The sequence below is a fragment of the Sorex araneus genome, chromosome X, assembly GCF_027595985.1.
Source record: "Sorex araneus isolate mSorAra2 chromosome X, mSorAra2.pri, whole genome shotgun sequence".
Classification (NCBI taxonomy): Eukaryota; Metazoa; Chordata; class Mammalia; order Eulipotyphla; family Soricidae; genus Sorex; species Sorex araneus.
In genome coordinates this window covers 182,680,753-182,704,495 of record NC_073313.1, presented here as the reverse complement: position 1 = coordinate 182,704,495, position 23,743 = coordinate 182,680,753, and the positions used below count along the sequence as shown (strand labels likewise).

The 23,743-nt window shown below is 55.0% G+C and overlaps 1 protein-coding gene across 1 annotated transcript in view; it reads right to left on the bottom strand.

The window, feature by feature from the left end:
* Nucleotides 1-23,743, bottom strand: part of GLI2 (GLI family zinc finger 2) — a 232,673-nt gene that overhangs the window by 56,137 nt on the left and 152,793 nt on the right. Inside the window, exon 3 of the mRNA XM_055123452.1 lies at nt 791-896. Within this exon, the coding sequence (XP_054979427.1) occupies nt 791-896 (106 nt within the window). The remainder of the gene's footprint in view (nt 1-790; nt 897-23,743) is intronic.

Sequence of the window (23,743 nt, the reverse complement as noted above, 5' to 3'; positions counted from 1 at the left end):
GTCTTTACCGACAGAGAGACTCCCACTCAGTGTCCAAAGTGACCCTGGGAGCGGTTCTCTGTGGGTTCTGCTAGGACAGCTTCAAACTAAGATTTTATTTACTTTGTTTCCTAATGTTGAAAGGACGGAATTCTATGGCTCTGGTAGATTAACAAAAAACTGAAAGGGGAAGCTAAAATGGGATACAGCCCTCAGAACATTATCTGATAACACACTGGAAAATGAGAATGTTTTCAATTTCTCTCCCCAGAACTTTCCAGTGCCATGAAAGGTCAGAAATGTTTGGGACCAACATGGTGGTGTAGAAGAATCAGGAGTATTCCGGTTTGCACGGAGTCTACCCGCCAGAGGCCTCCATCAGCTGTAAAGGCGGACCATTTAGCACGCTGGAGATTAAGGGGGCCCAGGAGAAAAACACTGAGGTAAGACACACAGGGGAAGACACCATTTAAGTCTCCAGCAGCCCCATCAAGAAAATAACACCATTGTTGAAGATTTCTTTTCACAGTAAAATTGGGCTGTTTGTGACCTCTATCCTAGAGGGGGTCCCCAGGGCCTGGAAAGAGCTTCAAGTTCACATGGACACAGAGAGACAGCCTGGACGTGGTGAAGGATCACTTCCCGGAGGCAGCTGGGCATTCACAGCCAACCACACATATACATGGGGTCCAGTGTCCACGTAATGGGTGTGCAAAGGTGACCATGCTGCAGAATTCCAGGGCTGGGAAGAAAGGGAGAGGCAGGAGAGGTGGCCTCGGGGACGGCACACTGGGCAGTGGGTAGGACTTACCCGGGCATGGCGTGGACCGAGTGGGGCTCGTAATGGTACCTTCCCTCCTGGTGTCGCATGTCAATCGGCAAGGGAGCGTGGAAGGGCGGTAGAAGGTGCTGCGGCACTGCAGAGAGGGAGGGAGAAACAGAACTTCAGCAACTTGCCCCCACGCTGGCAAAGCAATTTTCAAAGGCGCCTGAAAGCTCAATGAATCTCGGAGTATAGCAGCAGAACCGGGGCGGGGGTGGGTTCCACGGAGCTCAGGCTATCCCACACCCACCAAGCAGGATGAATAAATAATCAAAGTCAGCGGAGAATCCTACATCTCTCACATAAAAGATCCCCAACCGTGCTCTCGACAAAGACAAGCAGCTAAGCGCTCTTTGAACTTGGGGAGATTACGGGGGGGGGGGCGGGGGGGGGCCTTGGCCCTGCAAATCAGGGCTGACAGAGCCAAGAGGCCCAGCCTTGGGGGGCTGCATGCGGGTGGCATCAGCAGCCAGGGGTGACCGCACCCCCACGCCACAGGCACATGGGCTGGAAATAGTGACCCAGAGCCATTTTCGAAGACAGGGTCTTCGGGATCCCGTTTGCCCCATCCTGCGAGGGTGGCTGCAGTGGCTGCATTACGGGCACCATCCTCTCGCCAGCCCAGACCCCCATCATGCATTGCCGGGCCGCCCTCCAAGAGGCCCCAAACCAGCACACGAGCATCATTTCCAGAGGTGAGTCAGCTCCTGGCGGCACTCAGCCTGCCCTCCACAAATCATCCTGATAATTGTAGGATGCTCTTTTCTTATTAAAAAAAAAAATTCCTGGGTACCCTGGAGGCAAACATAATTATAGGCCTAAGGAAAACAAGGCTCTTTAAAAAGCAGTTAGACTGGGAAAAGGGCTCAAAAGTGGAGATTTCTCTGTCAACTCTCACTCAGGCTGAAGGCCGAGGGCCAGCGGGAACCGTGCTGAGTCCGACTTTGCTGCCTGTTCCGAGGAAGGCGGAGGGCCCGGCTGCCCGCCAAGCAAGCACAGCACCCGAGGACACGATGGAGAGTGATGCTGCTTCTGTGCATTTGTACACAGCAGCGGCTGTGGGGCAAACACCCTGAGCTCCTTTTTGTGAATGGCGGAACAATATCCATTGTAACCTCCTGCAAGTTAACAGCTCAGGGGTACTGAAAATCACTAGGGGGCTTGCCCTAGTCCATCTCCGGGGCTCTGCTCTGTCTCCTCTGTCCGGGGAACACTAGCCCTCGCCCTCCCCATCCCCCTGCCACCACCATTCTGCTTCGGTCTCTCTGGACTTGGTCACTCTAGGAGTCTCCTGTGACTGGTTTAATTTCTCTAGCATGAGGCCCTTCAGGTTCAGCCATTGTGGTGAGAGTCAACATTTTCTATCTGAAGGCCAAATCACATCCCACTGATGGCTACAACTTGTTTGGGGTTGGTGAGCTACTTTGTCAATGGAACCTTGGATTGAATGCAATGACTTTCTTTGGCAGGTTGGGGTGCAGTGTTGGGCTACACCTGGTGGTCCTCGGGATGACTCCCGGCTCTGCTTATCCTGGTCACTCCTGGCAGAGCTTGGGAACTCTTATGCGTGCCAGGGATTGAATCAGGGTTGGCCGTCCGCAAGGCAAGTAACCCTTGTACTATCTCTTCTGTCCATGAATGCAGTGACTCTCAACAAAAGGACATTGGTTTCTCCTGAAATTCATGTTTTATTTATGTATTCAATTTGATCTTCATCAAATTCCCCAATATGGATGCCTTCTTTGGAGACTGGGAATACACGGAATACACAAAACTCATCTTCTCACCTCCATTCAATCCCCTACTTAAACTCAGATACCACGTATCTTGGGCTATTGAATGGAGTGCCAGCACACTGGCCACTCCTCAGGACAGGCCTCACGCCCAGAGTTGGGGGTTGCAGGAATCACCATGTTCTCCCTCATTCACTCCTTCACCTGCCTCACGGGCTTGCCCTGCAGTGGGCGCTGTTCTAAGGCCTGAGAGCAGTGTGGGGATAAAGAGCCGCAACCACAGGCTTCACACAGAGCCCTGCCCCCGCCACGTAAAAGATCTGTGGTAAACACACTAGCAAGAACATTTCCAACAGTGAAACCAGAGATAGTATAGGGGTTAAGACACCTGTTATGGGGCAGGAGCGATAGCACAGTGGGTAGGGCATTTGCTTTGCAAGTGGACAACCTGGGTTCAATTCCCAGCATCTCATATGGTCCCCTGAGCACCACCAGGAGTAATTCCTGAGTGCAGAGCCAGGAGTAACCCCTGTGCATTGCCGGGTGTGACCCAAAAAACAGAACAAACAAACAAAGACACCTGTCATATACACAGCTGACCCAGGTTCGATTCCCTGGATCCCATACAGTCCTCTGAGCCCCAGCAGGAGTGATCCCTGAGCACAGAGCCAGGATTAATCCCTGAGCACTGTCAGCTATGACCCTCCCACACTCCCAAAATATCAGCTCCAACCCCAAAAACATTCTAACAATGTAGAAGGAAGGAAGCTAAGAATGAAAGTGAGCTGGGCCAGGGCACATGGATGACTTGCAGGAATGAGTTAGTGCTCTCTGGAGAAGAGGGTGCTCCAGGGAAGAACCTGGAGACCTCAGCTTTAAGGCTAACCCGGCTGACCAAGAGGGCTGGGGAGAGTCGGGAAAATGGGTCCCCTAAGACCAGGTAGTGTGGGAGGGATCTCAGATGTGTGTGAATGGGGGTGATTTGGGAAGCCCCTTGGAGGTTGCACAACAAGCAACCAGCATGTACTCTGGGGAGACATTTAGACCTTTCAAAAAGGTCACCTGATGCTGGCAGAGACTTCAGACCAACCAGGAGGAATGAGGTCCCCACCTCGAGTGGGTACAAGTTGGGGGGGGGGGTTCAGTGAGCTCTAACTTCCATGCCCCACCACAACCAGTGGCTGCCTGCTCCCCGGGGCACGGATCACGCACATCCCAGTTAGCCACAGCCTATGGCCAGCTTGTGGTCCTTGCTCTCTGCCCACTGAGCCCTGTGGCTGCCCAGAGCACAGCCTGGTTACCTTCCAGAGTGTGTATAGGGCTCCCCGACCCCCACCCCTGGCAGGCAGGGCACAGCAGGGTGCAGTGTTCACCTTGATGGCCTGGTCAGTATAACTCATTGACCTACTGAGCTCGACTCCTCCCCTACTCCTCCCTCTCCACTCACCCCCTACTCCCCACCATGTCCCATCTCAGGCCCCTGATCATACCCTAGAACTCCCACCCCAAATTTTGGTCCTGAGATCACCCTTTCATCACCGTAAACTGAGCCATGCAGACTGCCCCCTGGCGCATATGCATATCCGGGTCTCGGGACCCTTTCTCAGCAGCCAGGATTGTGCTCCCTGTGCACGTCTGCTGGAAACTCTCAGGGGTGGGGGTGTTTCTGCTCAGAGCCCCCAGGAGTGGGCCGCTGGGAGGAGGCCTTCTTTGTAACCCCCAGCAGAGACAGGGAAAGAAACATCAAGAATGAGAGCCTCCTTCCAGGGGCAGATTGCTCGAGATCCTTCCACACATTGTTTTCATTGTGGGTTCTTTTTTTCAAGGTTTTTTTTTTTTTTTTTTTTTAAAAACACACAGACACTCCAAAATCCACTCTAAATCATGTGCTTCCGGAGTGTGGGGGAATGACATGCACACTTGCCATATGCCATTTTCAAAGAAATGACTCTCTTTTTAAGTTTCCGAGGAAGAAACTTGAAGATGGGGATTTTCTAGGGATCACTACCCTCCCCCACCCCCCAAAATAAACGCACATTTGTTTTTGATCCTGCACAGAGAAGTCAGAGGAGCTGGATGGGGAAGCGTGAGGCTGTTCAAACTAAAAACCAGGAATCTGATTCCACTGAGGGAGTTTATTTATTAAATTTTGAGAGACAGAGAGGGTGTGTGTGGGGCGGGTGGGGGGAGAGTACAGGATGAGCGCTCACATCCTGAGCTGCGATGTGGGTGACTGCAGAAGGGAGCACTCCCCACTGAGGTGCAAAGGCCTGGGTGCTTGGAAGGTCATCCTGAGGGGAGGTAATAGAATACTACCACAGTGCCTGTAACAGAATATGGCTGTGGGAGGGGCGGGTGGAGGGCCATCTTGAAGCCTGACTCTAGTTAAGGCCCCGTTAATCAGGGCCAGAGGGGACGGTATAGAGGTTAGGTATATACCCTGCCTTGCATGTATGTGGCTGACCTGGGTTCAATTCCAGGTATCACAGTCTGCGGTGTGTGGCTGGAGCCACACCCTGCCCTCCCCACCCCACACCCCCAGCACCAGGCAGTGCTGGGTTTAAACCAAGGGAGTTTTGTTTACTGTCAGTGCTCTGGGGACTATACACTCTTTATCAGAATCGAACCATCTCTGCAGCCTTGAGCTAAGGCTCCGTGACTTACTTGGGTCCGGGTCCTCATTGGCCATCCTGCCTGCGGAGACTTAGTAAACGGCCAAGCCCCTTAGCTGAGACTCCCAAAGAAGATGAGAATAGTGTCAGATGCTCCCCGAGAGAAAGGACCCTGAAATGCACCGTGCTAGGCTCACAGGGGCGACCCACCTGGTCAGAGTGATGAAGGGCAGAGCCCAGAGGTCACAGGCTTTCAGCTTTGCAGGAAAGGCTGTACAGGTGGAGTCCCGCCCAGGCCCGCTACTCTGACACCAGTGTTTCCCACTGTCTCACCCCTCGGGCCTGTGAACGCGCTGGCCAGAGCAAATCAAACAGGTGAGAGGGCCTGTAGGAGGTGGCCAGGAGGTTCTGGTGAGAATCTGGTTGAAAAGGAGTTTTTTAGAAAATAAAATCTTCTGTCCTTTTCCTGGCCTTCAGCCTCATCCCGGTGTAGATGCAACTCAGCTGGAGGGAAGCCCTAAGGAGCCCGAGGAGGCCGAGGGTGTGGGATGTCCCTGGGCAGTGACCACATCCTGCAGAATCTTGGACCCTTTTGAGGATCCAATTTCCTGAAACCAAACTCAGCTCTCCCCTCCTGGGAACCAGGGCCTGGAAGGAGCGCAAAGGACAGCAGGGCAGGGCTGCAGACGCCGGTCAGGCTGTAGACATCTGCTCCAGGGCAGAGAGGCGCCATCTACATGGGCACAGGGTGGGGAGGGGAGAGGGGTGTCCACCTCCATATGAGCCATCCCACAGCGCAGATCAGACCCGTGGCAGGCAAACAAGAACAGAATCAGGGTCAACTCTGGACCACTGCCACCGGCTTCTGGGTTGCTGGTCACTTTCCTATCCTGAGAGAGACAGGGACAGAGACAGAGTCAGGTAGAGAAATGGAGCGAAGGACAGAGAGACACTTGCACACGGACGGGGAGAGAGACAGAGAAAAGAGAGAAATGGAGAAGACAGAAAGAGACAGACAAGACAGAGATGGGGACAGAAGCCCAGAGAGACAGGCAGGGGCAAAGAAAGAGACAAGGAGACAGAGAGGGACAGAGGGAAGATAGACAGACAGACAGAAAGATAGACAGACAGAGACACTCTCACACACACACACACACACACACACACACTCTCGCACAGTGGCTGCTGCTCCTGATTCTGTCCTGGGAGCTGGCTGGGGCCAGGGAGGCCCTGTGCCCGGCGTCGGCCAGGATGGGAGTCTGTGGTGCATGCTGGACAGTGCTGGGACAGGGGTTGGGCCGGCACCCTTGGTTGTGGCTCTGTGGGTGCCTGGCTACAGCTTGTGTGCGGCTTTCCTGGCCAGCTCGCACCCCCACCTGGCTCCCAGACTCTGGTGCCCACCTGTCCCGGGCAAGCTCCAGGCGCGGCCTCAGCTCAGGGCAGCCGCAGCTCAGGACCCCGCAGGAGTCCAAAGAAGAGCCCAGAGCTCCCTGCCCCGACTGCGTGGTCTCAGACAGGATCCAGGGAGACGCCCCACCAGCTCTGGCACCCAGGCCCTACACGCCCACAGCCCCCCCAATCCTCTAGGCTGCCTAGGAGGACCCTGCGGGGGAGCGACCAACAGTGCAGTTCCTGCTTGGGAGCAAACGGGGGGGGGGGGGGGTCGGGGTCCGTTTACAAAGCCAGAGAGTGGGGAGCTGATGGCACTCAGTAGGGGGGGGCACAGGGGACGGAGGCCTCAGAGAGTAAGGGATGAAGTGGTTTCGGCGGGGGGGGGGGGGGGGGGGCGCCCTGAGGGCAGCTAGCTGGGAGGGCTCCCAGAAAGAGGGATTTGGGGCAGGGCCTTGGGGTTGGAAGGCCCGGAGGCAAAAAGGAGTTTTCAGGGCTCTGAAGCAGTGTGGACTGAGGCCAGAAACTGAGTTGGGCCGAGTGTGGACCTGGCCTAACCCTCCCTTCCTGGGTACACGAGGAGCCCCTGCCGGGCCCTCCCGGGGAGCCGGCAGTGATGCTGGGCAAGAGCGTGGGGGCGGGGGGGGGGGGCGGACAGCTGGGCTTCTCAGACCTGAAAATCAGCGCGGGGCCGGAGAGTCATCGGGGAGGACCCAGCACTCGGGGGCGGGGGGCCTGGAAATGGTATTTTTTCTAACTTATTTTAATTGAGTCGCTATGGGACAGTTACAAAGCTGTTCATGGTCAGGTTTCAGTCAGGCCGTGATCCAACACCCATCCCTCCACCAGTGTCCTTTGCCCACTACCAATGACCCCAGTTCCCCCCCTTTTTTCGATGTTTCTCTCTCTGTGTCTCTGTCTCTCTCTGTTTTTGTTTCTCTCTTTGTCTCTCCGTTTCTCTGTCTGTTTTTCTCTGTCTCTTTGTTTCTCTCTGTCTCTTTCTGCTTCTCTGTCTTTCTGTTTCTGTCTCTCAGTCTGTTTGTCTGTCTGTCTCTTGTCTGTCTCTCTGTGTTTCTCTCTCTGTCCCTATTTCTCTGTTTCTCTCTGTTCCTGTTTCTCTCTGTGTGTCTCTCTCTATCTCTTTCTGTCTGTTGCTCTCTGTCTCTGTCTCTCTGTTTCTCTGTCTGTCTGTCTGTCTGTCTCTCTCTCTCTGAAACTGTGGTGAGTCCTGACTCACCTGCCTTAGCGCCTTTGGAGGGCTCTGGACAGTGGCTGCTGGGACTGCCCTGTGAGTGACACTTGAGTCCAGGTGACCACTGTCTGCTTCACCCACTCCATCGTCAGGGCTCTTCTAAGTTGGCTTCGAACACCACAGGGGAGCACTGTGGGGAGCCTGTGGGGACACGAGCCTGTCCCTCCCATGAGCGTTGAAGTGGACACAAGGGCTGGGAGAAGGCTGACTGTGACAAGTGTGGGCTGCCCCTGGCCTGGGAAAGGTGCATTTTCACAGACACACGGACTCAAACAGCCACATCCTCATTCTCAGGGACCTGAGCATTGAAGGGTCAAAGGTCAGAACAAGGCCCCCACCCACAGGCTGGAGCATGTGCTTTGCATACAGGGGCTATGGGTTTAAGCTCTGGCACCTTATGATCCCCTGAGCACTGCTAGGAGCAGCTACCAAGCACTGCTGGGTGTGCTCCATACAAACAGGAAATTTAAAAGGTGCTTTAAGGATCCTCTCATTGGGGCAGGAGCAATAGCACAGTGGGTAGGGCGTTTGTCTCGCACGCGGCTGACCCAGGTTCAATCCTAGCATCCCATATGGTTCCCCGAGCACCACCAGGAGTAATTCCTGAGTGCATGAGCCAGGCTTAATCCCTGTACATTGCCAGGTGTGACCCAAAAAGCAAAAAAAAAAAAGGATCCTCTCATGAAAACAGGTTCAGTTCCTATGGAAAATAGTATAGAGGATCTGGAGAGAGAGTTCATTGGGTTGGTACTTGCCTCGCATGTGGCTGACCCTGGTTCAATCCACATAGTTTACCAAGCCCTGTCGGGAGGGATCCCTGAGCACAGAGCCGGGAGTGAGCCCTGAACACTGCTGGGTGGGACCCCCGAAAAAACAAAACGCAGTCAAGTCTGGAGGCTGCTGGAAAGAGTTAACTCAACTTCCACAGGACCCAGAGATCTCATTCTTGGTATCCAGAAACAATGTTTCAAAAAGGTATTTGTGCTCCTGTCTGCATGAGAGCGCTATTCAAGGCAGCCAAGATCTGGAAAAAGCCTGAGTGTCCAGGAACTCATGACTGGACAAGCAGCTCTGGGGACACCATGGAATATTGCTGGCTAGAAGAGAAGGTGGAATCCTGCCGCTATGTGAGGGAACTTAAGGGCACCGTGGGGAGTGAGACGAATCAGGAGAGGGACAGAGACTGCAGACCCTGAGAGCCTGCCTGCACAGCTGCTGAGGGGACGGAGACAGTGGTGGAGGGAGGGACACTGAAACCCCACTGGTGGGTGGTGGGGGGGTGAAACACTGTTTCAATGTCTGAAAGAGTGTCTACTAGCAGCGCTGAAATCAAGGTGCCCCAAATAAACAAACAAGCAAACAGCTCTGGCACTGGCACTGCTACTCCCAACAACAAGCTGCCCCTCCTGATGCCCAGGCACCACCCCGCAGGAAGCACTTAATAAGAATAATAATATCCTGAATGGCGCTCGCTCCACAGCGTGCAATTTAGAAAGCATTTCTGTCTCACTGGGGCAGGGGGGAGGGGGGAATGGGAATCAGACAGGAAATTCCACCAGCACAAGCTGGCCACGGTCCTCGGGCTGAGGCCCAGGCTGCTCCACCGAGACCTGCTCCCACACAGAGCTTGGCACAACCAGGGGCCTCTGCCGTGGGGACCGCTGGGGCACGCTGCCCACCCCAGTGATGGGGCGCGCCTTCCAAGATGGCCTTGCTAGACAAAATATGCCAAAATCTGGAGGCGGAGAGAGGGGGAGGGAAGAGAGAAAGAGGAAGGGAGATGGAAGGAGAGAAGAGCAGGGAAGAGGAGAGGGCCAGGAGACAGGAAGAGGAGAGGAGAGGGACTGGAAGGAAAGAGGAGGGGAGAAGCTAGGGGTAGGGGAAAAGAGGAGAGAAGAGAGAACAGGAGAGGAAGGAAGAGCAGAGAGAAGAATGGGAGAGGGAGGGGAAGATAAAGTCTGGGAGAAAACAAAAGAAGAGAGGAAGGAGAGGTGAGGAGGAGAGGTGGAAAGTAGGAAGAGGAAGGGAGGGGGGGTGGGGAGGGGAGGGTGGGCAACCCTCCATGGTGCTGAGGCCCCCAGGGCTGCTCAGGCCTGGGGTTAGTGTCAGGGGGCAGAACAGCACCTGGAAGTGCTCACGGACTACCAAGATTACAAGCAGTGATGCTCTAGATAGGGGTATGTGGCACCAAGGGGCTAAAACTCGCAATCAGGCACACGCTGGGCACGTGTTCCACCACTTGCAGTGTCTTCTGGTTCCCTGGTGGGCTCTTGCAGGTCCACCTTCTGGCTGGCACCAGCCACCTGCTCTGTGATCTGTCCCCTGTCTGCAGAACCCACCAGCCGCAGGGTGCATGCACCCCTGCCAGGAGGGAGCAGGACTGTGCCCCTCCTCTGCCCAGTCCCAGAGGGCCCCCAAGGGGTCACCTGACACGGGACAGATGCCATCAGCACCTCTAACCAAATGTTTCCCCAGACTGTGCTTGGCTTCTCCCTCCCTGTGCGCCTCCGGGTGAGGTTCTCCAGGCGGGGTCCAAAACACAGCCCTAAGATCCCAGATTGGTGACCCGAGAGCAAAGAGTCATCAAGCACCTCCGGATCCACAGCTGATTCCCAAGGGTTTCTCACTCCCACTGGGAAGAGGGTCTCTGGAGGACACTTCTCAGAGCCCCGTGCCAGGCGGTGCCCAGGAGTGTAGGCTACCCATGGGGACTTTCGCCTTCAAGGCACCCTCCACCTACACACTATTGTCCAGGTGCCCATTCATCAAATACCCCTTGGGCCAGGACACGTCCACGGTGGTCCTTACATGTCCTTCTAAACTTAACTCTCTAGAAGCCAAGTGAAACAAACAGGAAAGTGGCAGGTAATGATGTTAATAATACCACTTCACTGACCCAGTATATCAAAAATAGTATCACGCTAACATTGAACCAATATAAAAATGATTAACATGATGTTTTATAGTCTCTTATTTGTGCTAAGTCTTCCAAGTCGCTTGTGAAGTGTTCGCTGAAATGAACGTCAGCGGGGACGAGCTACATTTCAAGGGCTTGACAGCCACACGCAGCCGGCAGCTGCCTTATTATCATGATAGAACTTTGACTGTTTAGGGAATTCTCATCTAGGTTAATAAAAGTCCCATCAACACTTGAAGTGATGAGTGTTCTTCCCCGAACCTAGTCCTTCCTCACTTCTGAATCTCAGGCTTGTAGAGACTCAGGTCACTTAAATGAGCTTGAATCATGCTGCTTCTTCCCCTCCTTTCTGGTGCTCCTTCGGGGCAGTTATTTATGGGTCTGACCTTCCCAGGGGAGCACTTCCGGGTTAAACACCTGCCCCACCTCCTTCACAGCCTTGACCTTCTCCATCAGGGTAGTGACCCCTTTATTCTGCTCCCAATTGTGGCTTATCACCTTCCCCCATGAGGCTTGGAGTAGCAGGGGCAAGGCAGCAGGCGCCTGGACTCCCAAGACCTACTGGTGAATCAAAGGGTCCCAACTGGATATGGGACTGCTGAGAATCCCAGGTCCAGCCCTGCAGTATTTCTAGAACCTTGCTCCCCAGAAGCACCTCATGTAGTTCTGTACCCCACCGACAGAACGATGGCTCCAGCAAACACCAGGGAAGCAATGTTCCCCTTACTGGGAACCCTAGAGGTCCACTAGTATCGCCAGCAAAGTCTATTTTATTTGTGGAGAAACTGAGGCACAGATCCACTACATCTGAGCTGCCCCCCCCAGCTCCCCCCCCCACCAGGCAGTGCCCAGAATTATGTTTCCTAGAATAAGACTGTACAAGGAGGGGTAAAAGCAAGGGGAGGCTTCCTGAACATCAAAAAAACCTCTTGCAAAACAATATTTTGATGAGCTAAGTGTATGAATTAAAAGCAGACAGAGTCTATTTCCTTGAAAATAAACAGGGTTTAAAACTTAGCAGAAAATACCCACACCCCCACAGTGTGTTGGGGGCTGGGAAAGCCAGAGCTGTCCTCCTAGCTAAGGTGTCTTGGGGTCTGTCCCTGCTGGCTGGGCCAGGCCACCCTCGTGTGGGGGACCCAAAGGAGGGATCTGACTGTATGACAGGTGACACCAGGACCTGCCGTGGTCTGAGGAATCACATGCAAAGCCCAGCCCAGCCCAGCTCTCTCCTGACTCGGGACCAGACCCCAGGAGGCCTGCTGCTCCACCCTCAGCCCTCCCTACCACATCCATCTTTGCCACCCCCTTGGGCTTCCCCTGCCTGCACAGCCTGCTGCACACATGGGCCCTCCCCAGCACGCTTCCCTCTGCCAGACCATTTCCCAAAGACCCAAGTGGCTGGCAGGGAGGGAGCCTCAAATAGGTGCTGACTCTTGTCACAGTCAGAGCAGAGGGCTGGAGGATGAGGAGGGTGGCTCACTGTCAAAAGTGTGCAGAAGTTTCTGGAGGACCCAGGAAACAGTCACGCTGCAAAGAGCAGCGGTGAAGGAGGGCCAGGGTAGGAGCAGAGAAGAAGGGAATATGAGAGCAGTAGTAACAGACAAAGTATTAGAGCAGGGCCGTAGTAAACAGAGGAGTACTGGAGCAGAAGCAATAAAGAGAGGAAAATTAAAGCAGGAGCAGTGGTAGCAAGGAGTATTAGAGCAGAGCAGTGGTGAGGGTATAGTGAGGGTCTTAGAATGGGGCAGTAAAGTGAGAGCAGTATTAGAGCAGGAGCAGTGGTGAGGAGTATTAAAGCAGAAACAGGTATAGTGAGGGTATAAGAATGGGGCAGTAAAGTGAGAGCAGTGTTAGAGCAGGAGCATAGCAGTGAGAAGTGTTACAACAGAAGCAGGTATAATGAGGAGTGTAAAGCAGGAGTAGGTGAGGAGTACTAGAGCAGGAACAGGCATGGTGAGGAGTATTAGACCAGAGCAGTGGTGAGGACTATAAAAGTAGGAACAGGTATAGTGAGGGTATGAGAATGGGGCAGTAACGTGAGAGGAGTATTAGAGCAGGAGCAGTGGCAGTGAGAAGTGTTACAACAGAAGCAGGTATATTGAGGAGTTTTAGAGCAGGAGTAGGTGAGGAGTACTAGAGCAGGAATAGGCACGGTGAGGAGTATTAGAGCAGGAGCAGTGGTAGAGAGAGGAGTACCAGAGCAGAGAATAGTGGAACATTATAGTAGGAACAATAGTAGTGAAGTGTATTAGAGCAGAGACAGGTGTAGTGGGGAGTATCTGAGCAGGAACAGGTGTAGTGGGGAGTGCTAGAGCAGGAGTAGCGGTTGCGGAGTATTACAGTAGGAGTAGCAGTGATGAGGTGTATTAGAGCAGGTACAGGTGTAGTAAAGGAGCATTAGAGCAAGAGCAGCAGCAGTGAGGGGTATCAGAGCAGGAGCAGGGGTAGAGAGGAGTATGGGAGCAGGAGCAGTGGTAGTGAGGGGTATTTGAGTAGGAGCAGAGGCAGAGAGGAATATATGAGCAGGAGCATCAGTAGTGAGGGGTATTTGAGCAGGAGCAGTGATACAGAGAGTATAGCAGGAGTAGTGAGTGAGGGTATTTGAGCAGGAGCAGTGGTACAGAGGAGTATTTGAGCAGAGCAGTGGTACTAGAGAATATAGCAGGAGTAGTGGTAGTGAGGGTATTTGAGCGGGAGCAGCAGTCCAGAGAGGAGAATCAGCCGGAGCAATGTGAGAGGAGTATCAGACAGATGAGCACACAATGAGGTTGAGCCTAGCAGCAGCAGGCAAAGGGGTACAGAAAGCACCCAGCCCATAGCCCGGGCCTCCTCATGAGAACAGAAATGTGACAGACAACAGAGGCACCAAGCTTCCACGTACTGGAGCCTTCCCAAGCAGGCGGCAACTGCTGATTCACTCTGACTGCCCTGAAGTGAGCAACGTCTTAGCAACACTACCAACCCATTTGACAGATGAGCAAAAAAAGGCATGAAGAAAGCCAGTCAGTCACACAGCTCCCTGGTGACAGCTCACATAGCCGGGCCCCTCAGTCAAGCCTGGAAATTCTAAGACACATTCTTACAGCAAGTGAGGAGGTGAGGGCTCTCTTAGGACCAAGAAGATAAAACAGGAGGCCTGAGTCTCCTCCTGGGTGCAGAATTCCCCTGACAGTGGCTGGGGTGAGGGTAGAGGGTGACGGAGACACCCTCGGGACTGGAAGGAGGCAGTGACCCAGGCTGCACTGGCCTTTGCAAACGTGACTCCCCCGATAGAAGGGGTCCTGCAATCCCTGACCTGCCGAGGGTTCCTGCACCATCAGAGGCAGGCTGGGGAGGCCCTGTGGGAGGGGTTATCAGTTTCTCCCAGCTGTGTCCCGAGGGCCTGCTAATAACCCCCATGGATCATCCTGCCAGGCTGGGAAACTGCCTGCCTGGGTTAAACACAGGCCTTTTCCTCCCCATGGCCAGGCGCCCCTTGGCATGGGGGGGGCTGGTTGTTAGCATGCTGCCCATGTGCTGAGGGCGGGAGGAACGGCCAAGGGCCCGCTCCAGGGCCCTGAGAGCACCCGCGCTCAGTAAGCAGCACCCACCTGGTCTGGTGCTGATTAATGGCGGCCGCACTAATAGGCCAGCTCAAAGCCCGAGTTTGTCAAGATTCAGTAATTGCCTTAAACAAAAAGTGGATTATCTTTGAGGCCCCGCCGACAAATGCCTGCTGCTGAGAAGTAAGGTGATGGATGCCTGTGACTGGCTGCCACCGTCCTGTCCTCTTCTGCATGCACGGGAACGCAGCTGTGAAGATGACAGGCTGCCGAGGGCCTTGTGATCACCCCCACTCTGGACTGCTGGCTGCGGAGACACCCTCAAATTGCTTGTCAGTGCTGCAAGTTTTGAGGATGGGCTGAGACGCCATGGGGCCAGAGGTTCAAAAGGGTCAGGCAGAAGGAGGTGACTATAGGTGCAGCGAGTGGTCCCATGGGAACTCAGAGGGACACAGGGTGGACAGCCCCCCCAAACGACAGGACGGCGACTCCTTGCACACACTACAGCCAGGATGACCTGGAGATGCAGGGGCTCTCCTCACCCGCCTCTGTCCACTATTTCACCAGGCCCTGCAACCTGCAGGGACCCACTGGTGAACTGGGATGAGCGGGGGGTCCCTAGGAAGAATGAACTTAAAGGCAGTGGTACAGCACACAGTCTCAGAATGAGGGTCTGGTTCTTAGGCCTAGGGTCATCCCAGCCCATGGTGCATTTCACACCCCTTCCCTCCCGTGACTCTTCACAAGAAATGGGGCCATGCATGCAGGATGGGGCCACAGGGACCACACTGGCTGCTCAGACAGTGGCTGCAGGAAGGGCAGCTGGGGGTAGGAAGTGGAACTTAGACGGGTGATGGTGGAGGAGGGGGGCCCGCAGAGCTGGGAGGCACCTCTGGGTGGCTTCCCTGGGGGATGGTCATCAGCAATGCAGCCAGAGAGTAGATAAAGGACCAAACATGATAACCTCTCCATATCCGTACTGCAAACCATAATGCCCAAAGGAGAGAAAGTATGGGGGAAATTGTCTGCCATGGAGGCAGGAGGAGGGTGGGAAAGGCGGAAGGTATACCGGGGACACTGGTGATGGAGAATGTGCACTGATGGAGGGATATGGGTGTTTGATCATTGTATGACTGAAACTCAAACATGAAAGCTTTGTAACTGTATCTCACAGTGATTCAATACACAAATAAAAAAACAAACGAAAAAACCGATGCAGCCAAGTAGCGAGGGTCCACGACTCAAAGCAGGAAGGATGGTGACAGATACCTCGAGTGTGTGGCCTCTTGGGAGTGAGGGGGGCTGAGCCGAGGGATCCTGGCATCACAGTGCTAGGACACGAGCCTCAGAGGATATCAAGGCCTGTGTCCCCCAGTGGGGGCAGACCCACTTTCAGGCGAGGTGGGGAGGCCCTGGCACTGCCCTGCAGCCTTCATCGACATGTCTCTGCTCGGGAGGTGTGCGGATGACAAACCATGATCCCGGCGGCTGGAGGTGGGGCCTCTTCCCATCTTCTTCCCTGGGCCAGGAGCGATGCCCCCAACCAGACCGCCACTCTGAGGCTGGAGGAGATTAGGACAGAGCGGCAGAATGTGCACTACAGACAATGCGCGAGGGGCACATTCTAGGCCTGACCTGCAGCACCTGAGTTGCCTGGGGAGCCTCCAGGGGTCCCATCTAAGGAACAGCTGTCAGAGAACAAAGATCAGCGCTGGGGGCTCTAGGGGAGGCCGTGATCCAGGAGACTCGGGGTGGCGGCTGGAACCCTGAGTAGAATCAGCTGGACAAGGCAGCCGAGCAAAGAGCAGGTGGTCAGAAGCCGGGGAGCAGGGCTCGCACGGGGCCAGGCTTTGCCCGCAGGTCGCTCCACCCTTTCTGAGAGCCGGAGCTGCCGGCCGGCTCGCACGCTCAGGCTGAGCGGGCACTCTGCTCTGGCTTCAGGCACCCCGGGCCAGAGCAGGGTCAGCCCGTCTCTGCACCCAGCCACAGCCCAGCCCAGCCCAGCCCCATCATCTGCCCACGGGGCTGTGTGCTCTGCCGTATGGGCAGGGGCCCCACGGAGAGGAGATGTGAAGCCCTCCCATCTCATCCTCCGGGTCAGCGTTCAGGAGCCCCGGGCATGCCCGAGGCCTCAACTTCCTGTGGGATACCATGCCCAGCACGTGCCCATTCCAGCATGCTGCAGAGCCCAGACTGTAGGTTTTTTTTCTTTTTCTTTTTGGGTCACACCAGCAATGCACAGGGGTTACTCCTGGCTCTGCACTCAGGAATCATGCCTGGCGGTGCTCAGGGGACCATATGGGATGCTGGGGATCGAACCCGGGTTGGCCTCATGCAAGACAAATGCCCTACCCTCTGTGCTATTGCTCCAGCCTCTAGGACCCCAGCCTGGACACCACGTGGGCGCCCCAGCTGGAGGCCGAGTAGGCAGATGGCCCTCAAGGACTGACTGAGTGAATGAGAGAAGTGCTGGCCTCCTGGCCACAGGCCTCCCTCCAGGCCAGTGAGCAGGACCCAGCCTCCAGAGCCCCGCACGGGCCAGGGGACGGGCAGTGCCTGGTGGACGGAGCAGCTGGCTGGGAACTGGAACTGATAGAGGGTCAGGAGCAGATTCAGTCCAGCCCACAGGGTCCCTGCCGGGCTCAGGGACACAGCACGTAACTGCGCCTGGCTTGGTGTTGGGTCTCCAGGGAAATAAAGGGAGCATGGAGGCCTGGGCCCACGTTGCAAACCCATGTTCTGGCTGGAGGTGCAGACAGAGAGCCAGGCCAGCCCCCAGCAGCACCCCAGATTCAGAGAGAGGGAGAGCGCTCAGACGGTTCTGGAGTCGGAGAGAAAGGAGGCCCTGGCTGCCTAACCCTGCTTCTGACACTTGGTAGCTGTGAGAACTTGGGCATGTCACTGAACCTTTCAAACCGGGAACTCCTCTGATGTGATGTCCTTCCCTGGCAGGGAGCATCACAGAGAGGTCTTCGGTGGGTGGCCTCCCCTCCCCGCAGGCTGGCCCCTGGGGGTGGGAGGGCACCCAAGCTGCTTAAACTGGGGAAGGGTGCCAGGGGGTGGGGCCCCGCTGCCCTCCACTGGCAGGTCGGGTTTTACTTTCCCACCCTGTCCCCTCTCACCCTCTCCTCCCTCTTCCTCTGCCCAGACCAAGAGCCCCTCCCCTTTTTACAGCCCCTTCTGCAGGCCCGGGGGAAGCTGGAGGCCAGCGGCAATGACTGCTAATACTCCCCGGCACATTTACTGAAACCTTTTGACACGGAGGATATTTTTATGAGATAAGTGCCCTGTGTCGGTATCAACTGGCGAGTTTCATTGCTCACATTTCAGAGCTGCAAAGAGCCTTTTTCAATCACTGTCCGTGGCAACGATAAACTTTAATGGCTGAGGGAAAGCCTGCAGCTCCGGCTTGCATCCGTCCTTCTGCCTCCTGCACCCGACACCCGCTTCTCTCGCAGGGCAGCGAGGCCCCTGCAGAGGGCGGTGGGGGGGTGTCATTCACCTGCCTGTGCCCCCACCCCCACCCCCTGCCCAGTTCTCAACCTCTGGGGACTGTGGGCCCTGGAAGTATATTTGAAACAGCGGAGATTGGAAACATCAGCCCCATGACCCCATGCTGTGGGTGGAGACCACCTCAGGGGGGTGGGCTCCCAGGGGTCCCCAGGCCCCATGGCATTGAGGAAGCCTGTACCTCTCACCCCCCAAAGTACCCTGAGTCATCTTCGCCTTGTCACTGGCCATGCCACTGCTCATGATTTTCACCGCATCTCCCCCGCCCTCATGCAGGGGGGAGCATACCCAAACTTGGAGGTCAAATGGTCACACCAAGAGCCAGGAACCTGCATGTGTGCAGTACTCAGGTTTCTGCCTGTACCACCTGGAAGAGCCATGATGGAAACAGTAATGGATATTCAGATGAGTGAGTGGAGAGATGAGTGAGTCAATGAATGAATAAATGAATGAAGAACTTCTCCAGACAGGCACCTCATTCAATCATCTCAGTGTCCCATAGGTATGAATTATGCTTAGTCTTTCCCCAAAGGCTGTTTTTCTAGAAGGTTCTAGCACCTTATAGAACTCAAGGCAGTCAGGGCTCCATCATCCTTCTGGTCAGTCCTGGCAGCCCTTCTAGAGTTATGCCCGCTGCCCAAGGCTGCCAGGCTCTTGAGATGGAAGACAGCTGAGGAGGATGGCATTCTCCCGACCTGGGCCTGGGTGGCACTGTGCCCCACCCAGATTCTCCATGAACCCTCCTGTCCCTCCCTAACCTCACCCCACGGCCCCTGCTCGCACACAGTGTCTGGCCTTCTAGGGCCCTCGTGACCTCCCCCATCACACAGCTGTCTCCGTGAGCCCCCGTGAGCTCCTCAGCCATGGCCCGGGGCACCCATGGTCACGTGAAGACACAGGACCAGAAACATGGAATAAAGGGCTGGCAAGACCCCCTGAGAGCCAAGACTGAACTTTCTCTCACATTCTCTCTCAGCAGCTTCTCGGGCATGGTCAGAATACAGGGTAGCGTTTCTGGGAGCTGTCTACCAGCTCTCACAGAGGCTGTGAGGAAGGGTGGTCAGGCCTAGCACCCACCCCACGCCCGCCCCAAGGTGGACAGGCAGTTGAATTAAAACACACACACACACACACACACACACACACACACACACACACACACACACCCCCGTCTGTATGGCCTGATTAAACCAACCCCAAACCACAAGACAAAACCCCTGACTCCAATCCTCTGCTTGTCTGACCCCAGATTCTGCCTCTGGCCCCCACAAACCCTCCCTGTGCCCTCCCTTGCTCACATCTGAGTTCCCCCTCCCTGGGCCTGAACCCTTCACGACACACAAAGCCTCAAAAAGCACAACTTCTGCAACTTCCAAACGCACTCCCAAGCCCCACCTGTCCTCCCCCCACATCCATCAAGGCCACAGAGCCCCTTCTCCGCCAGGGCGAATGAAACAAAGAGAAAGCAGCAGCCCAGCAAGGGGACCAATTAAGCGTCTCCTTTGAAATGCATGTGCGCTGGAGCTGCTGAGGGCCAGCGCCAGCTCCCCCGTGATCAGAACCAGATGTGGGGGGTGGAGGGGCAGGCAGCCTCCCCCCACCGCAGCCCGACCCCACCAGGGAGGGGGAAAGCAGACCCTGGAGGGCTCTGGTTAATGTCCTCCCTGGGGCTGACACGCGCAGGGAGGTTTTCATTTCCCCTGTCACCTATGACAAGAAGTGAACACACGGCTCCTCCCAGCCTCCACTCCTTCTTTCCCCTGCATGCTGCCGTGGCGGCACTCAGCCATCTGCCCTCAGTGCTCCTTCTTCCCCAAAACCTTCCTCCAGCCTGCAGGAACCACACAGACCTAGCTCCCACACAGAGACTCCCCATCACCGGGTGCGGGTCACAGCCACGCAGGACTACTTGTCTAATGAGAAGGTGGTAGGCTTCTCTTGTTCCCGTGCGTTTTCCCAGCAAGCCCGCTATAACCAAGTGTTCAGGGCTGCAGTGGGGAGCTGGTAAATGTTAACTGACTGCCAACTCTTGGGGGCGGGAGCGGGGGCAGGCGCTCTGACAAGCAGCAGTTGCCAGTTTCCGTGGGAGAGACGGACCAGTGAGAGGTCACAGAGCATGAGTGGGCTCTATGGAGACATCTACCAAATGGAACCATCATACTCCCCAATGCTCCCATAAGCAAGACTTTGTTTCTTCAAAAAGACAAGAGGAGGGGCTGGGGAGGTAGAACAGGAGGTAAGGCGCTTGTCCTTGTCCGGCTCATGGTCATCACTTTTTAGCACCACATATGGTTCCCAAGCACTGCCAGGAGAGACCCCTGAGTACAGTGTAAGTCCTGGGCATCACTAGGTAAGCCCAAACTCCTACACTGCTCCTCGTCCCCGTTCCCACCCCAACCCCCAACCAGGCAAGGGATAAGATGAAAAACACTTGAATTTCTCGAAAATTAAAGGCCATTTTCAATCTAAAGAATTAGTAAGGTCTGCTATTTAATGAGAGTACCCAACGCTGTTCAATTACCGTTACCAATACCTTAGCAATAGCGCGCACACAGACCTACAGGCTCAAGAATCACATTTTTAAACATTACTGTGGGGGCCACAGCCAGGGTGCTTGGAGGTCAACAGGGCAGTTTGTAGGGACCGTAGGGTGAGAGGAATCAAACCCAGGGCTTCACATTTACAAGGCTTGTTCTCTACCACTTCGTCTTGAGCCAGCCCAGGAGTCACCTTGCAAGGCAGAAACCTAAGCGGTACAAAGCGTTGGCACCGAGGTTCAGATCACGGTGGAATTTAAAGCAACGTGCGACAGTAGGCAATCTACAAGATCAACCAGAGGGAAGGAATTATAGGAATCTAAATTCAGCCTTCGAGAAGATTCTGCAAGGACTTGGTCGTAAATAATCAGGGAAGGAAGGTGGGCTCCCCCATGTGTGATGGTGCTCTCAGGGGTCACTGCAGACCCTTGGCTCACCATCTGCTCCCAGAGGTCTAGCTGGGGGCTGGGCTTCAGGGCTCTGGGATGCTGGTCTCCACCAGAGGCTTGAAGTAATGGGTCGGCCAAACAGATGGGATAAATCAATGCCAAGGACGCTGTCACCCCAGGCAAGTCTGTGCTACTCCATTTTCACGTGAATTTAGTAGCTCTGCATGGTTTTTAAGAAGCCAATTGTATCTTGACACTTTTTAAATGATGCCTCTTTACATCCGGCCATAATTTATCTCTTTTCATGGAGCAGTTCTACTTCCATAAGCATTTGGGGGCCGGGGAAGGGTGCACAACCCACAGTAACGTCCCTTCGTTTGCAAGAGCCCACATTCAGGAAAGCACAGACGACACAGGCTCCCCAAATGTGATTTTCATGTCAGTGGTTCATGTGCGGGAGGCCGAAGAGGCTGTCTTTGGAGAGAAAATCCACATGATGAAAATGTTTACAGATGTGGGAGGGGGCGAAGGTGAGTGGGCGTGTGGGAAAGAATGTGTGTCCGGAGGAACCCCCAAGCTAAGGTTTGTAGCCATCAGACAACAGAGCTCTGTCTTCTTCTTCTTTACTGGGGGAAAAAGAAAAGCACAAATGATTCCAAATTCTCAGAAAGGTCAAAGGCGCCCAAGTGACTTGAGAGATGCTCAGGATGGATTGCCACTAGTCGTTCATCCCAAAGCATGAGGCGGAGGCTGTATCTGGGCCCCAGCAGAGGTGGGGGTCACCCTCAGATCTCCTCTATTGGACACGAGCACTGACTTCCGCTTCTGTGCTCCAACAGTTATCACCATGCACTCCCTGGGTGTTGGTTCCAGGGGCTGTGGGCCGTCAAAGGCAGTCAGAGGCAGGACAACAAATATTTACCCAGACCCTCCAGGAAACTAGACTCCGCCCCTTCTTTTGTTTAATCCACCTAGCCCTCATGGAGCCAGGTTCATGAAGGGAAACTGAGGTAGCTAACGCTCTTACCAAGCTAGGGTGCTGCTCTGAGTGCGGGAAAACAACAAAGTTCATCCGATACAAGTGATTTTATTTAGTTAGTTAGTTTTTCTTTTTGTGTCACACCGGGCGATGCTTAAAGGTTATTCCTGGTCCTACACTAAGAAATTACTCCTGGCGGTGCATGGGAGACCACATGGGATGCTGAGGATGGAACCTCAGCAAGGCAAACGCCCTCCCCGCCGTACTATTGCTCCGGCCCCTAGAAGTGATGCTGATGTCTGGCAGGCGCCCATCTCAGACCTTGCTCCTCCAAGCACGGCTCCAGTGCCATCAACCTTGGCATCACCAGGTTCATTTCAGGCCCTACAGTCTGTGTCGGTAAAGCCACCTCCATGAGTGAACTGCTGGTGGGATGTGCCGACATCCACATGCTAAACAAGGCACTTGGGTCCCCCCTTGGATGGCTTTTGAGCTGTGGCAAGGAGCTGGGGTGACGATTTTGCAACAAAGTCTGTGAAGCGCTGAGGTCAGCAATGGAAGGTTGTCAAAGAGGTGGAAAGAGGCAGAAATGGCAGAGCAGCAGCTGCTGGGAACCCGCGTGAACCCATATGGAGTGGGGACAAGCCCGGAAGCGGGGAGCCTGTTTTGCTCCCCTGAAGAGCCTGCCTTGCTCGACTCACCCGAAACCAACTTCTAACTGACATATTTTTATGTGGCCCCTCGGAGCACTGCTTGGGCACTCTCCCCTCCCCCCACTCCCCCCACCCAGACCCAGGCATCAGGAGCAGGGGTGAGTCCAGCCATCTGTTCCCCCAGGCTCCTGAGAAGGAGGTGTACTCTCCCACAAAGGGCCACTGTCCCCTCATAGAAGCCATTTACATTTTACTGTGAGCCCACACCTGAGTTGGACAAGGAGAAGAAAAACAGCCTGCATTTGTACGCACTGTGCAAACCCCATTTCTAAGGCGTATTTTCATCCGGACCTCAGTTGAACTCTCACAGTAGCAGAGAGAGAGAGAGAGAGAGAGAGAGAGAGAGAGAGAGAGAGAGAGAGAGAGAGAGAGAGCAAGAGAGAGAGAGCGTGAAAATGTGAGTGAGTGAAAGAGAGAGAGAGAGAGAGAGAGAGAGAGAGAGAGAGAGAGAGAGAGAGAGAGAGAGAGAGAGTGGCCCCAGCATTCTGATTCAGCAGCTGTGAAACCAAGGCCAAGCCAGACCTGAGCAGAAAGCGAGCCCTGGGCAGCAAATGTCCAGCCAAGGCTCACACAATTGCCTTCAGTTCTAGGCCCGTTGCACCCACAACAGCCAGCAAAGCCATCCAGACTCCTGGCAGGATGAGGGTCCCAGGCTGGTCCAGCCCAGAGCAGGCTCCACAATGAGACCAAGCCATCCTCCGGGGCTCTATCGCTGGAGCCTGAGGAATAGGGAGATGCATGCCAGTGTGTGTGTGTGTGTGTGTGTGTGTGTGTGTGTGTGTGTGTGTGTGTGTAGAGAGAGAGGGGGGGGGGGGCGGGGGAAGAACACACTTCCAAAAAAGGAAACTTGTGCAAAGCCCTTAAGTGAAAATGCATTCTCCCTCCTATCCTGGGGAATTTGCTTCCAAAAGGGCTCTGCAAAACCCATCACCCACAGAGATGCCCGCCTGTGGAGCTCAAGTGCCCCAATTAGGCTCAGCGGGGGGATTGGCACACCATGAGTCTCAGCAACAGGCTGTCTGGAAGGCGGTGCCCAGTTAGAGCCCCTGGGTTTGGTGGAGGGGTGGAAAGGCACCATCTCTCACTGGGCCGGGGGTCCCAGCCCAGAGGACGTGAACAGAGGAGGTCTTGTATCACCATCGCTTCCGTTCTGCCCCCTGTCCAGAGGATCCAGGCGCTGACCACTGCACTGTGCTCCCAGTTTTTCCAGACGCCGACTCTGGCTTAGAAAAGCCCAGCACTGGCTTGCGTGTTTGCATGGGGGATCCTGCATTCGGGCTGGCGGAGACGACTTGCTGCAGAGTGCTCATCTAAAACCCAGCAGCAACGGCTCTTACCACCCAGAGCTGTGGGGAGGTCATAAAA